This window comes from Actinia tenebrosa, unplaced genomic scaffold (assembly GCF_029948245.1).
Source record: "Actinia tenebrosa isolate PJP-AT-01 unplaced genomic scaffold, QUT_ActTen_1.0 PGA_scaffold13__45_contigs__length_12533684, whole genome shotgun sequence".
NCBI lineage: Eukaryota > Metazoa > Cnidaria > Anthozoa > Actiniaria > Actiniidae > Actinia > Actinia tenebrosa.
In genome coordinates, this window is record NW_028292573.1 from 4348898 (window position 1) to 4365885 (window position 16988).

General features: G+C 38.0%; 2 protein-coding genes across 2 annotated transcripts; both read left to right on the forward strand.

The window, feature by feature from the left end:
• Nucleotides 1-3372: 3372 nt before the first annotated feature.
• Nucleotides 3373-10596, forward strand: LOC116299406 (prolyl 4-hydroxylase subunit alpha-1). The gene is made up of 13 exons (XM_031708061.2): nt 3373-3780; nt 4804-4947; nt 5382-5572; nt 6048-6099; nt 6492-6658; nt 7135-7311; nt 7780-7850; nt 8277-8376; nt 8766-8816; nt 8887-8949; nt 9381-9449; nt 9678-9774; nt 10175-10596. Exons 1-13 carry the CDS (start codon nt 3426-3428, stop codon nt 10246-10248), a joined length of 1611 nt encoding a protein of 536 aa, XP_031563921.2. The 5' UTR covers nt 3373-3425; the 3' UTR covers nt 10249-10596.
• A 545-nt stretch (nt 10597-11141) lies between these two features.
• LOC116299405 (enkurin domain-containing protein 1) lies at nt 11142-16735 on the forward strand. Its single transcript, XM_031708060.2, has 6 exons — nt 11142-11559; nt 12407-12576; nt 13135-13287; nt 13959-14122; nt 14805-14941; nt 15900-16735. Exons 1-6 carry the CDS (start codon nt 11352-11354, stop codon nt 16058-16060), a joined length of 993 nt encoding a protein of 330 aa, XP_031563920.2. The 5' UTR covers nt 11142-11351; the 3' UTR covers nt 16061-16735.
• Nucleotides 16736-16988: the final 253 nt, after the last annotated feature.

A 16988-nucleotide genomic window follows, 5' to 3' on the forward strand; every position in this document is an offset into this window, starting at 1 on the left:
CAAGTATTTATTTGAAATACTGTTTGAAGAACAGTCCTAATTCAACTATAAGGGTCAGACCGGGGCCTAAGAAAACGGTTTTAAAAACTAGACGACGACTAGGCGTTTTCGTTAATTCCTTTATTTATTCAATATTTTCGTTCGTTCGTTCGTTCGTTCGTTCGTTCGTTAGTTTGATAATCATTTTTGGTAATAATCTGATCCAGATTAATTCAACCATTCATTTATTCATTCATCCTTCGTTCCATCCATCCTTTTCAGTCAGTCAGTCATTCATTCATTAATAATTTGCATAACCAATTTATTGATCATCTGTTCGGTAATAACTTTAATTAATCTATCCCGTCATGAATTTAATGAAGACTGACTATTGGCGTCTTTCCGCTAAACGAAAATATTATAAAAAACATTCATGAAAAAAAAAACTTAGAAAAAAATGCTTATTACCCATCTTCCGTGACAAAACTATACTAACGCCACTCATATTTTTTTAAGTGATGGTTTAAAACTTGAACTGAAGCGATACTATAGTAAAGATATAACTAAAATGATGCGTCAGATATAGGCCAATGAGCTCAGCTACATGAAGTTTATCAGTTAGAACTATATCTCCTGACTTCTTAACCTCCATTTCCTCTCTCTAAATCGCACGGTTTGAAACACCTTCGATTTAATACTTTAGTGAAGATTTAACATTTTAAGATACAATAATATAGTTGATATATGTCTTAAAAACATCATTGATCCATACTTAAGTATGGTTTAACAGTTTTAAAATAAAGTCATTTATTAGCTTTTTTGTCTTCCTTCGTCCACTTTACATTCACTTACCTTATAAGTTTTCATGTATATTAATTTATTCACATTTATATTTTATATTTTACCCCTGCCAGGTGACCAACTCAAAATTTGCACACATCTTTTCTTTTTTTCTCTCTCTCTTTTTTCCCTCCCTCCCTCCTTTTTTTTTTTTTTCTTTTCTTTTCTTTTTTTTCTTCTTTGTTTATAATCTAGTTGTCTTCAACGTTATGGATTGGTGAATATTAATCAAACTTTTGAGCAAAGACTGTAAAAACATCAAAGTCTGTAAATATGACATCCCCAGGATCTACAGGATGACGTCATCACGATAACTTCTAATTTCCTAAAAAACTAATGTTTACATAAATATCAACCTTGCGATCAAATCCCAATAGTCTCTTTTCCGTCGTATCATACAGATATTTTGATTATAACCAAAGAAAATGCCGGGACAAATTTGCAGAATGATAAAGTAGGAGTCTATATATATATATATTACGGGATAAAGAAACAATAGCGCCTTTTTACTGTCGCGTTGTGTTTAGGGTACTTTTCGGATCTGTTTCCGATCGGTTCGCCCACATAGCTCGAATGAACGTAGTCACTATATATAGCCAGCGGGAGTCTTGTCAAAATAGCCTCAAGTACAAACAGGAGCTCATTGAAAAACACTAATTTAGCAACATACTTCCTAAAATCCATCTCAGTCAGATTAGAATTGAAATCATCGCGAAAACAAAATGGGCAAAAAATAGATATCACATTTTAGTGTTGCGAGTGATTTAGGCCCCGTCCACTCTATGCCGGATAAATTTGAATCCGAATTTTTATTTATTCGGTTCCATTTCGAAAATTCGTTTTCGGTGAAGAATTGTTCCGGATTCGCCCGGACTAGTGTGGACGGTAGGCCTTACCGAATAAATAAAAATTCGGATTCAAATTTATCCGGCATAGTGTGGACGGGGCCTTAGTCCTCTAGTATTGTTCCTTGACATCAGTCTTCTTCATGATTTAGGTCCATTCTTATTCTCATTAGAGTACATGTTAGAGTGCTTATCCAATCTAATTCAGATACAGAAAATGTTGAAAATGCCGCCTTATTGATATAAAAAAATATAATGAAACAGTAGGAAACAGAAAGAGATCGAAAGAGAAGGAATCTTGAAGAAGTTTCAAAAAAAAATTTAAATATTTCTTCGTAAGTTAATTCATTTTCTCTAATGGAACAAGCTTTCTGATGTTCTGAACGCGCAAAATTAACTCACAATGAACTGATAATCAATATTGTACAGATCAAAGCAGGTATAGTGTACACTCAATAGGACGTTTGCATGACGGCGTCATTTGACTCCCACTATACCATATTGCTTCGCGAATTTTCTTTCTTATTTAAATTTGTATTCCCTCATGAGAATAATAAGACAATTGGTGCTAATTAACTGAACAAAAGAAAGTGTTCAAGGGCCGAGTCTGGTAGTAGAGGTCAGTGACGCCATCATCGTGACGTAGGGACGTTTCATTTTTTCATTTTTTTGATTTGGTTGCTCCTAAGGCGCAAAGCATTTTGTGACATGCGAAAGTAGAGAATAAAAGGTAAAGTAAAGTACCTATATCTAACGTCGGTAGTTCTTTCAGTTGGAATTCAACTGCTATCAATGGAAGCCGACGGTGCGCACTTTACCCCCTCTCTCAATCAGTGCTCTGTTTTAAGAGTGTTTAAAGCTGAAGCTACACGGATTAGAGAGAAGTCGAAACAGACGTGGAGATTCTAAGGATAGAACCGTGGACCTCAAGCTCTGAAGGTCGTGCACTAACCAACTTTCATCTACGATGATCCAATCCATTTAAAGTTCTCATTCCTTTTCTTATATGCGCATCCACCCGCCCATTCCAAATACATTCTTGTTACTCCTATGCGTCCATCCAATCTCCAATCCATTCAGTCCAGGTACATTCTTAGAACTTTTAACTTCCATTTGGCGATGTGGAGTCAGTGGAGGAAGACTCTGTAGATAAGCCAATCCCGCCATAGTCTCCCCCACAGCCGCTTTCAGTGTCGTCACGCAACGCTTTCTCCCCTGAGTTGCGTGACGACACTGAAAGCGGCTGTGGGGGAGACTAATCCAGCCATTGATTGATTTATTTTATACACCTAAGATTTAAAAAAAAAAAGTTTTTTAATGAGACCTTTGCAACGAAAAAAAAGTTCATAAAATACCACTCACGATAGCGACAGGTGGTTCATAGGAACAACCATTCTAGTTTCCATGCCAACAGGTTTTACCTGTTACATAACTTTTCAATTACCCGCAATGCACCAGTCACTGCGCTCTCTTCCTTCAAATGCCAAGCCCTGGTGTAAAAAAGGATTTTGCTTAAAAACTTGCTTTAAGAAGTACTTAAATATCGTTTTTTTTGTAATGAAACATCCCCTTTAAACATTTAAAACTTTTCAAATTCCAATTTAGTAAATTCCTTTGTAACATATATATCTGTGAATAGTGTGTAAATTATTAATTACAAGCATGTGTTTTCTATACAAAATATATACATATTATTCAAGACAATTAGGACTGTGGCCTCAGATTTTCTTACTGTTATTGCCTCGAGTAATAAGGGTCGACATGAACGCAGAACCACGGTTCGGCGAACTGTCGGCCTTATTTCTCTTCTTCAACCTCTTGTTTTCCTTTTTCATTGCAAACGGATATGTCTTCGACTCTATTGCCCATCTTGAAAGTCTGGTCGACTTAGAACACGACTTAGGACAAAAACTCAAGGCTTATGTTAACAGCCGACAAGAAGGTTTCGAGCAAGTTAAAGGATTTGTGAAGTTAGTTGAGAATGAGACGAGTCTAGCGAAAGCTCAGGGTCCTGATTATGTGAATAATCCTATCAACGCTTTTTCAATAATCAAGAGATTTACTGACCACTGGACAAAGATGGACTTACTTCTTCAAGAAGACGAAAAACGAAATGGTAAGACTTTATGACAAGCCGTTGTTCAATATACTAAAATAACAACTAGGACTGAAGCGTCCATGGGAAAAAAAAAAAAAAAAAAAAAAAAAAAAAACACCCAAGGTAATGAATTGAAGGCCAACACTAAAAATCAATTTTTAAAATACGATGTAGAAAAGTGATAAAAGTTTTGATTGAAACTTTTTCTAGACTTGATTAGATTTTGCATCGAAAATACTTTGTAATTACTACAGGTCGAATCTCAGCAATTTTGACTATATTAAAATGTCTTAAAAACAATAGTTGAGTTTTTTTGGTGGAAGCTTTGTTCATCAGATTTATTACATGCTTTTTTACTTGTGGTTAATCAGTCTTTGATATGCTAACTCAGTCCCGTAGGCTGGGGGGTTTCGGACGAACCCCCCACACACGGAAAAGGTTCGGTGTCCACCTGGTATTTCTATTAATAATACTGTCAAATCGCTTATTTGTAAACGAAAAAATAAATGCGTGTTGTAATGGTCAAATTCTCGTTTAAATTCAATAGAATGAATTGCATAGTATGTGTTGAGTTTTCTGTGGAGCAGCAGCATATTTTGGCGGGAAAATGTATTTCAGCGGGAAAATATGTTCATTAGTTAAAAGAAGGAAACTGAAAGGTAACCAAAATGAAAAAAAACGAACCCTCCCGTTTCTAAGGCAGCCTACGGGCCTGTATCTATTCTATCATAATTCGTCATCCTAACTCTAAACTCTAGTTTATTCTTTAGTTCCGTTTCAGTCCGCTTTATTTTCCAAAATTCATTTAGTTATCAAAAAACACAGGTTTTTAACTTCAGTTTTTTAAATTTTATCAATGAATAACAGGTTATGATTATCTCACGTTATTCGCGCTCACATATTGCATTGGGCTTGCCTATGCAACATGCAATCTTCACCAACCAACCCGGCTCAACCAACCTTTTTGGAATAACTATGAATATATATTTAACGGCCGATTCTAATACAGCGCCAACATTTCACTTCATTTTTGTTTCGTAGATATGATAAAAACCCTAAACAGTAGCAAAGAAAGGCGTGAGCTTAATGAAACAGATGATTTGATAGGCGCCATTGCCGCGTTGTTCAGACTACAATCCACGTACAACATATCAGCCAGAACCATGTTAGAAGGCAAGATTCCAGGTAAGCTTTAACTGCTTGCTCAAGAAACTCAAGAATAAGACCAATGTATGCAGCGGTGTCTTGGTTTCGACGTCTTGCCATCTATAATATGCCCTTTGCAGTTAACGGTCACGTGTCTGTACTGGAGGGCAATATTTATGCTTTTATATTACATTGGTGATTCTTTTTAGGTACTTGTAAAGAACTGAATGAGAAAGATGTGTATCCAGTGTGTTACGAAATGCAGTTTTATTACGACCTCTCGAAACTGGTTGTAGAAAGTTTGTTTGCAGTCCAGTAAATTTCACCCATAGGAATCAAAATGTTCATTCATTTGCTCTCAGTGAATTAATCAGCACGTGATTGCTTAGCTGCAAAGGGCCAGTTGTCTTTTTTTTTTTTTTTTTTTTTTTTTTCCTCTCTCTCTCTCTCTTGACGTCCATTTAATGTTTCAGGTTGCCAACCTGCTTCTCCCATGACTGTTGACGACTGCTTTGACCTTGGTAGTGTGGCATACCGGAGTTATCATTTAACCCGGTCACGGGAGTGGTTAAAAGAAGGCGTGCGACTGATCAGGGAGATACATCCTAAAGAACCTGCGAAGCTTAAAAGTCTTTTGGAGTATCTGGCATGGGTGGAGTACCTGGTGAGTCATAATATCCAATAGTATAAACTTGAAACAATCTCTGGGCTCGGCCGGGCATCGAGCCAACTCACAGATACAACCCCGAAACAATATCTGGGATGATCTAATTGAGGCGCTGCTGATAACTCACACATCAAACCCTGAAACAACCTCTGGGCTGATCTACAAGTCAGGGCACGGCTAACTCACAGATCAAACCCTGAAACAACCTCTGGGCTGATCTACAAGTCAGGGCATGGCTAACTCACAGATCGAACCCTGTAACAACCTCTGGGCTGAACTAAGTCAGGGCACGGCTAACTCACAGATAAAATCCTGAGACAACTCCTGGACTGATTTAGTCCAGCTCACAGATTGAATTGTGGAATTATTCTACTCGAATGAAATGCTAAGTTTAGGAACCGAACCTCGATCATCAATCCTTATCACAAAGGGATCCCATCGCTATAATCAACTGGGTTTTTTTTGGTTTCAGACCGGAAACGTCGAGGAGGCATTGGAGCTAACAGAGGAATTGATCACACTTGGTGAGTGGCAATTATAGCTGTCGTGGCATTTTAAAGCTGGGAATGGCGGATCCTGCAACACGATATTAAGGATCAGGGATCCCGTGAAAGAGAGCAGAGGAAACGGGAAATTGAGAGGTGTTTCCACTGGTGGTCGACCCTCATTTACTTTGGACGTGGATGTTTTCCTACTGTTACATAGCACATGTCATGCCCTTGTGTATTGTTTTTGTTTGTGTTTGTGTTTGTTTATTTAGTTTCGATTTTTAGTGTTGAATGGTGCAATACATAAATTTAACTCAGACGAGAATCATCTACGGAAATGAGGTGGTAAAAGAACAATACACAAGAGGTCAAATGGTATGGTCTAAAAAATTGCGAGACTAACGGGTTGTCTATCAATCTATTACCAGCTCCAGGAGAGCAAAAATTAATCGACAATTTAAACTACTATCGTGAGTTAGTAGATTATGACTATCCCTTGAACCAAGATCAATTAGTGGCAAGAGACGAAGAGATCAACACAAAAGCCTACATCAACTCGACATACTCAAGGGTTTGTCGCGGAGAAACTATAAAGGTTAGCATGAACGATCATGCAGTATTGAAGGTGTGGTGCTAGTAGTACGGACGCTGTGAAGTTAGTGAGTGAGTGAGGAGGCAAGTGGTTGAATTGGTGGTTGAGTGATGGATAGGAGAGATGTACGCTGGAGAAAAGAAGGACGGAAGGAAGGAAGGAAGGAAGGAAGGAAGGAAGGAAGGAAGGAAGGAAAGAAGGAAGGAAAGGAAGACAGGAAAGATTGATGAGGAGGAATAGGACTAGGAAGGATCGAAAGAAAGGAAACGGCAAGAAAGGATGGAAGAGGAAAGGAAGGACGGAAAAAAAGGAAACGAACCAATTGCAAACGACCACTGACCACCTAATCAACAAACGAAGGATGGAGCGAGAAAGGGAAAGAGGGGAGAAAGAAGGAAGGAGGAAGGAAATAAATGCAAAAAAGGAAAACGACTAATAAATGAGAAAAATATACTAATCATAACCTAATTTGTTCTTAGCCAATCAAGCATCAAAACAAACTTAAATGTTGGTGGTTCCATGGGCGTCATAATTCAGCGCTTCTCATCAAACCTGCTAAACTAGAACTAATCAACCTTAAACCGAAGATATATATATTCAGAGACATGGTGACGGACTCCGAAGCAGCAACCATAAAGAAGCTAGCAAGCCCAATAGTAAGAAGACAAAGATAACTATGAAATCCACTATCAATAATACAGCACACAGTGTCGCACGCTGTGATATTTGGTTCTTTATTTGAAAAGTCCAATACGGCGGCTCTTTAGGACAAAAAATCGGTCAAAATATATACACTGTCCGCGCGATTTACTTGAAATTAAGCTTCAAGACTTGAAAGCACATGGATTTGAGTTGTCTACGTCAAGAATATTTCAGTAAATTCTCATCTCAATAGTGGTAAAAATCGAAAGCCGGCAAAATACTTAAATTCAAAGAGCATTAGGAAACACTTTTATACGCCATTGAGATCGCTGACCGCCTATGAGACACAGACAACTCAAGGTACATTTATAGGGCTTTTTCATGTTCACCGGCAACAGGTTATGACCCCCAGAGGTCGTCAAAATTTTAGAGATCGGCTCTAAAATCTAAATTTGTGTAAGATTTCTGATTTTTTTTTCCAGCTTAAAAGAGCAACAGTACTCAACCTCGATACAAAAATTCTGGAGACTGCAGAATATCGAGTTAGCAAAAGGTATGACAGGCATTCTAATTTCTTGTGTCTTATACTAGGTCAGGATCTTAGACCCTTAGTAGTATATACCCTCTCATCAAAACCAGACTAATTTAGTGACACCAACCCTTCCGAACACACAACCAGCCAACCGAACAACCAACGAATCGTCCAACCAACTCACAAACCAAACCCACCAACTAACCAAGCCACCAAGCCACCAAGCCACCAAGCCACCCACCCACCCACCAACCAAGCCACCAAGCCACCAACCCACCAACCCACCAACCCACCAACCCACCAACCCACCAACCCACCAACCCACCAACCCACCAACCCACCAACCCACCAACCCACCAACCCACCAACCCACCAACCCATGCACCAAACAGCCTGCGCAAGTATTGTTTCCAGCAGTCTAATATATCATCTTCTTATACTATACAGCGCTTGGCTTGAAGACACCGCACACGAAGTTGTGGCACGAGTGAATCGTCGAGCGTCCCTGGTGACTGGTTTGGATCAATACAACGCTGAATATCTACAGGTAAGAGCATCCCAACAGTTAATTGTTAGACCTCACGTGATGCGGATGACCACGTAAAAGGGTTCCCATCTCTTCCCACTACCTCACCCTGCAACGGATCGGAGGAACGTAAAGAAACCTTGAAAGAGACCATCCTCAGTGTCTGGTCTTTACTAATGATTTCATAAAGGGTTGATTGTGAGATGTGTATGGGAATTTTGAGGAATTGGAAACTGGTGCAATGTACTTCGAAGGGGATCTTGTGTCCTATCGGTGCAACATCAGCCTGCTGGCAAAATCTAAAATAAAATGAAAACAAAAATTTACTATAGCAATTAAACTAGTTTGAACTGCCGAGTCGGTCCGTGATAAGCATCTACTGACAGCTGAGTTGCCTTTTTTCATAACAGGTTGCCAACTACGGAATGGGCGGACAATATGAAAAACACGTTGATTACGGAGTAAGTTAAAACTTCAAATCGATGTCAAATTCGTTTCTTTGGTGTCCTGATCTTTGAATATTTTTTTTAGGACCCAGATACTCCTCTTGCGACAGATCCTAAAGGGAACCGCGTCGCAACTCTTCTTATATATGTAAGTCAAAATAAGTATAAAATGTCTTCCCAGGTGATTTTCTGTTTGAATGAGAGAGAGGAGGGAATGGTATAAATGACATCACAACCTTTTGAAGCTTTGGTTCATTATGGGATAACTTTTTTAACCGAGTAAACCCCCCGCATCCCATTGGACATGCATGACAAGGAAACATTGCCTGACTGCAATTGGTTAAAACTAACTAATTTCCTTTTTACTTGGCTTTCGTTTCTTCTTTGTCATTTGTCTATTTGTTTTGGAATCTCCCGGCTAATTATTCTATCAGCCTTTCCTTCATCCAAACATAGTTAACATAAACTATGACCCAAAAGAATTTCAGTCCTCTTAGTTGGACTGACGCGCCTCCTTTTCATCTTGCATTACAGTACTCATGAATATTTAATGTTTTCATCTTGTTCATGTTACTACAGTTAAACGATGTGGCTGTAGGCGGAGCCACTGCCTTCCTTGAAGCTGGCATAAGCATTTCACCAACAAAGGTATCCCAACACTGATTTACGTATTAACTTTACTAGATTAGCTCCACCAAGGTTGTTCGAAATGTCAGTCGTCAGTCAGTCAGTCGACAATTCAACAACAGTGACCCAATAAAGCTAACACAAGTATTTCTGGATCAACGCAACGCAACACACAACTTAGAAACCTCTTTATACTCCAACCACACAATCTAATCTCGCTTATTATTAAACATTTTTTCCGTTACTAAGGGTGATGCGGTCTTTTGGTACAATTTAAAGAGATCTGGTGAAGGTGACGAGACGACTGTACATGCGGGATGCCCGGTACTGTGCGGGAATAAATGGGGTAAGATAAATATTGATAGGGTGTCTTTACTGTAGTTACGCACACTCCCTGGAGAGCTTATTAGTTCTTATTGCAGTCTTGATAAATACGCCTGAGGTTCAATAAAACGGAACGGAACGAACGAACGAACGAACGAACGAACGAACGAACGAACGAGGAACGAACGATCAATCGATCGAAAGAAAGAAAGAACGCAAAGAAAGAATGGATAGAGGATTGATGTACAAATAAATGGATAGATTGATATGGACTCACGGACGGCGAATGTAAAAAAGGACTTAAAGAATGCTATGACAATTAAATTCAATATTTATCGGCCATGATCGCATTTCTTCCGCACTACCAACCGCGTAAGGACTGGTACTTAATATTGACATTGTAAAACCTATTTCCATTTCAGTTGCCAACAAGTGGTTCAGAGAGGGAGGACGAAATATCTTCCATCGGCCATGTGCTCTTAACATTAACCTTTAATGCTAAAGAGATGACTAATGATTTCTGGCTGTCTACTTCAATTTATATCCTAGCTCATAGTTAGTTTTCATTGTTTTTACTACGTTTTTGAATGGTGTAGAATTTCTAATAAAAAACGGAAACATTTATAGTTTGAACCTTCATTTCAACCAGTGAATCAGTTCGGTAAATTCAACTTTTACATTACTTGTAACTGGTGATTATTCATTGTTGTATTGTTTGAATTTTTAATACTCCTTATGACATATAATTATATGGAACGTGTAAATTCGCAGTCAGCATATTTACTGGTATTATATTATACGATTATACAAGACCCGAGTACAAGTCAATAAACCAGAACATATAAAAAAATTGAGTTCAGTGAATTTAGCGCCTCCTAAGTGTCCCGGATGTGAGCGCGATGCTGCCTAATAATTCCATACTTAGTAGAGTGCATTCAGTCAAACTGTTGAATAGTGTACGTCACCTAAAGTAGATAAGCTAGTTACTATTTTAGCTGACCTCACATAAATTTGGAACTACGAGTAAACAGCTACTGAGATCAGGGGGAGAAACGATGATACAAATGAATGTCTATTCACTCATTCTCTAGTAAAACAACCCCCGAATTAGCATGACCGTTATTTGGCGCGCTTTTACTATTTTAGGTGACATCAACTAAATAGTTATCTAAGTTAGATAAATGTATCTAACTATTCAACAGCGATACTAAAAGCACTCTATTCAACAGTTTGACTGAATGCACTCTAACTATTCAACAGTGAGACTATAAAAAAGCGCGCCAATCCTTCCTTGGCAGGCGTTCCTCGATCAGCATGAGCCCGCACATTGGCAGGTCAGCGGATGTATCGCAATGCATTGTGGGTAGAGTTTGTTGTTTCATAGTTTCGTAAAAAATAAACGACAAAAAAACTCGAACAAAAGTTCACTTTCCATTCCCTATTTTCTCCATTTTTCTGGCTAGGTAATAACCTCTAGCGTGCTGTATCTCAGCATCGGTTAGTAGTTTTTCCAGAAAGGGCATTTTTTAGGTGTTTAAGAGTTTAAGAGGCGATTTTTTTGGCTCCAATGTTCGAAGATCCAGTCGAGTCGTTGGAATAATGCTGTCAACATGGACGATCCCAACTGATCCTGGTTATAACACTAGAAGACCTAACAGTGCTAACAGATACGAACCAACGGGAGATCAATGTCGACCTAAGCCAAGAGTAAAGCCTGAAGCCTTGTCGAATGCGATAAAAGGACAAGGTTCGCTATCTCAGCTGTTTAATCCCAACTCGAAACCATACAATCTTCTGTCAAGACCAGGTAAGCTTATTAAAGTTTTTAGTAAAGAAGCTAATATTGTAGTTTTGTGAACTCAGGACGCTTCGTCGTCAATTGATAAAGAATCATGAAATGTCCTTTATTTATGGAATAAGTTTAATGGGAGAATATTCAAAGGAAAGCTAGTAACTTGTCACGCTTGGAAGTAGTTTACAAATTCAACTCGTAGCGTAGTAACAGGAATAACATCTGAGCCTAGTTCATCTATAAAGGTCATCTAATAATGAGCTTCAAACCACAAAACCATCATTATAATAAACAATAAGTAAAGCATTTTACTTGGTTTAAAAAATAATAATTTTAAAAGCTTTTTCCAGGTGCCTTCCCTATTTTCCTCTGAATTCCATTCTCTCAGTAATTATTAAAAGCTAATGTTATTTGGCCTGCATGGTTATAGTATATAACAGTGTGTACTGTACCCTTAATTAACACCTTTAACAAGAGTGTTACCATTGTTTAATACTTAGTATGAAGTGGGCATTTCTCACTTGTGGTTACAGAAGTGGGATTTATAACTATAATGCTTATCAAGCCTCCAGAGAACTATAATAAATATTATAACATAACTAAGATATAACGCACGCTCTGATTGGTTCACCACCATGAAAAAAATGTATGGAGCACGCTGGTGACGTCAATTTGGTGAAAATTCAGTGAAAATTGCAAGCATTCAGATAAAACTAAAAATACTACTAACTGGTCTACCTTTCTGTTTATTTAAAGTAAAATATACAGTAACTACTGATTTCCTTTCGACTCCACTGTATAGAATAGAAAACAATGATTTTTCTAAAGGTATTAAAAGCATAATTATTTCTTCATATTATAGGTTCTGCTCAGCCCAAGGACTTTACCAAAGAAAATGCATATCATATCAAACAAATGCAGAGAGCCAACCGCAAGAAACAGCAAGATGCAGCAGCAGGAGAACCAGTTAAAGCTGTATATAAACCTGATAAGTTTGATCATGTAGAGTCAAAAGTAGCTCAAGAGCTTAAGGTTAGTACTGAATAGATGCTTACTGTTTTACTGAGCAGAAATATCAAAGGATATACAGTTAGTTAGTTTTAATTCATAGATATGATGACTGCTGTTGAAAGTAGTAATTACAGAAGAGAGAGCAAGACAATTTCAGGCAAAAGGATTTGCTTGTTTCCATTTCTGCCCAAAATTGCCTTGCTCTTACACCAGCCAGTGATTTTTGAATGCAATCATCCCTTCTGGGAATTAAACATTTCAGAGGGGTTAAGGGGAGGAAAAGTGTTGCAGACCACTCTGGTATTCCTCTTACTCCAGCCAGTGGTTTTTGAATGCAATCATCCCTTCTGGGAATTAAACATTTCAGAGGGGGTAAGGGGAGGAAAAGTGTTGCAGACCACTCTGGTAAGAGCTCATGCATCAATCAAAAAGTGTTAATATGAATAGCCATTGCAGCCAATCACAGCCTATCATATATAATCCTGCATCCATGCAGAGGTCCAGAACAAGAGATCTTGCATGTTTCGCAGGCCGTCTTAGATGCAACCATGGTCAAATTTATTGGTATTGTACTTTCAGGCACCTTTGCAAGCTCCAAGACCAAGCTCTGCAACATTTTTAAGAGCACATTCAAGAAATGGTCCCCCAGTTAAAGATAGACCTTCATCTGCAGAACCTGTTATACCAAGGGAAGAAAAACTAACAATACCTAAAGCAGCTGCTTCTAAAGAGGTATAGAGATCTAGATAAAATCCCTTTATATATTATTTTACAAACTTAATAACCTCAATTTAGGAGTTCTCTCAATCCTTGCCTCTCAGTTGTAGACTTTGTTAATGTCAAATCTCACTCTCTGCTTAATGAGGGCACAAAGCAAATAGCTTTTATAATTAATTCATATTTTTAAAAAAGAAATATGAAACTTGCTTGAAGAGAAATCCTACAACTGAGGGACCATGGATTGGGAGAACTCCTGAATTAAAGTTATTAATGTGCTGTATGCAGAATGTGGGGATTGGCAGAACACCCCATTTCTCTTGTATTCTGTCCATGCCAATGTACTTTAAAACCATGCATGTGTCTGTTTTCTATTTCTTCAATGAATTCTACCGATGAAAGTAGAAAGGTAGTACCTCTGGGTTGATCTAAGTCAGGGCATGGCTAACTAACAGATCAAACCCTGAAACAACCTCTGGGCTGATCTAAGTCAGGGCATGGCTAACTCACAGATCAAACCCTGAAACAACCTCTGGGCTGATCCAAGTCAGGGCATGGCTAACTCACAGATTGAACCCTGAAACAACCTCTGGACTGATCTAAGTCAGGGCATGGCTAACTCACAGATCAAACAATTACAATTAGTTGTATTCTTTGTCTAACTGATTCCTTTCTTTAATTCACAGAATTCTCCACCAAAGAAAAACCCAAACCATATCGCACAAAATATACGACGATTAACAGCTTCACCTGGTCCTCGTAGAGCTCCTTCCACCATGGCACTGGAAAATCTAAAAAAGAAAAAACAAGAGGAAGAAGAGAAATATAAAAAGGGCATAGTTCCTAAATAGTAAGTATTCTGACTTAAAATAATAATAATAATAATAAATGTCTTTATTAGAAATTACTACAAAAAAACGTTTGAGTTTACATTGAAATTTTAAAAAGTGAGTTTAACTCAATAAAATTGTACAAGCATCTATTTGTAACTCTCAGTTCTAATTCTTGGGAGAATAAGATCATGTCCTCTCTTGCATAGCTTGATATTTCTTCTTGGTGGGAGCAGTGAAAGGAGGGCATGTGTCTCATCATCCTTGATCCTGTCCCATTGATGTCAATCCTTTCCTTGCAATAAATCCTCAATTGATAATTTACCAGAAACATAGCCAAATCTGTGTGCACGATGGAGTAATTTGTCAACTTGGCTGAGATACTTATTATGATATGCATATATTGTGTAAATGACTGTGTTTTATACCGTATTTACATGATCAAATGCTGGGTCCCGAGTTACAGTAATGTTGTCGGCTGAAGAAGCTCCAGTTTGAAATAAGCTAGGTCAATAGGTACAAATAAGCCACACTAAGGGACCGTTGGGGGCTGGTGGGATTAAAAAAATATGAAATTTAAAACACAAACATAATATTTAAAATATGGCATGGGTGTTTACTCGAGTAAATACGGTACTGTAGAAACTAAATCGAATACACTGTTTTGATTGCTATAATAATTGAGTGTATTTATTTTTCAAGTCTGAAAAAACGACAAAAGCAGTGGAAAAAAGAGGAGGAAATACGAATAGCTAACATCCCAGACCCAAGCATCCCTCCTGGACATGCGCTTATGCCACGAGATGAACGATTACAGACACTAGACGCACTACAAAAAAGTAAGGGATAAACGACATTCCAGATTGTATAAAGACTTGATGTTTACTTACCATCAGCCACTACAGCGATCATCAACATCATCATTACCATCACCATCACAACTACCATCAATACCACCTTCATCATCATCATCATCATAATCATCAGCGAGAATCACTCATCAATATTGACAACATCATTATCATCACCACCATTGCCATCATTATTACCATCATCACTGTCACTACATTATCGACAACACTATCATTATAGCCATCATCATCACCATCATCTTCATCGTCACTCACTACATCATCGACAACACTATCATCATAGCCATCATTACCATCATCACTGTCACCACACTATCATCGAAACAGTATCATCATTATCATCACAATCATCATTACCATCATCTTCAGTCATCACTGTCACCACATCATCATTGACAACACTATCATCAACATTGCATCATTACCATCATCTTCATCATCACTGTCACCACATCATCATTGACAACACTATCATCATCATGATCGCCATTATTACCATCATCTTCATCACTGTCACCGAATAATTACCACAATTCTTGGCAGCATCTTTCAATACTATCATTAACAATATTCTCCTTCATCATCATCATCTTTATCCATCATTTTCACCATCATCATCATCATCTTTATTGCCGTGAACCAACATCCATGATCTTCTTCTTCATCATCATCATCATCTGTATCCATCATCTTCATTGCCATGCACCAATATCCATGATGTTCTTCATCATCATCATCTTTATCCATCATTTTCACCATCATCTTCATCACCATGCACCAATATCCATGATGTTCTTCATCATCATCATCTTTATCCATCATTTTCATCATCATCTTCATCACCATGCACCAACATCCAGGATCAGGATCATCATCATCATCATCATCAAATAAAATCTAATTAATATCATTTTTTCTCGCACAGATCAAGAAGAACTTCTCATCGAACTTCGTTCCCTTCCCGTCAGAGTCGACACACTTCGGGTGCGAACGAAAAAAGCCGAACTAGAACGACGCCTTTCCGAGATAGAAAGCGCAATCAAAATATTCTCCAGACCGAAGGTGTTCGTAAAAATCGACGAATAACCTTCACACAAAAACATATTTTTGTAAATATTATATTCTCATGTAGATCTTTAGGAATATAGTGTTATATACCAACATCCCTGACCAGGACGGGCGAACCAGGAGTTTGATTACCTTATTCGGGCTTCCTGTGGATTGCCAGAGGAATGATATTTTTTTCTCCCGTTACAAATTGATCGGTGTCTAGGGTGCATGCGCTTTACCGCTGAGTTCATGATAACGAAGGCTCGCAGCACACCATAGCCTTGGTACAAGGGCGTCTAGTTTAAGATCGAAAATAATCCTAACCATGCAGTGTTATCATTACACATACTAGTATTCAATGCTTAATCGTATAAATCCCACATATGTAACTACAATTATTTTCTAAAACGACGATGTGCTGGATTATGTGATGATTCTTGTGATGCAATCATACTCAGAAGGAAGTAGCCATGGCCGCCATGTTGGATGCCAAATGAATCAAGAAAAATTATTTACTTTTTTCGGTCAAGAAATTCTGTGCCAAGGGACTGTCAATTAGCGAAAAATCACACATTTTCCTGGCATATTTCTTATGTGCTGGCATTATTTACATAAGGTTCACAATACCTTTTACAATCAAAACGGTTCAAACTTCCCACTCCCCCAGGTTCCATTAATGGTTTCGTTATTCGAATATTAAAATTTATAATTCTTTCCGAGAATACGAAGACTCAGGATTCAAAATAATAATCGATTCAACTCGAATTCTGATTGGATCATGGTGTTCCTTATATGGAATAGTCCAATCAGAATTCGGGTTTTGAATCGATTATTATTTTGAATCCTGAATCTTCATATTTTGAAAAGAATAATAAATTTTCAATATTCAAATAATGAAACCATTAATGGAAGCTAGGAGGGTAAGTTTGAGCTGTTTTGACTGTGATCTTTGTATGCAGCTTGC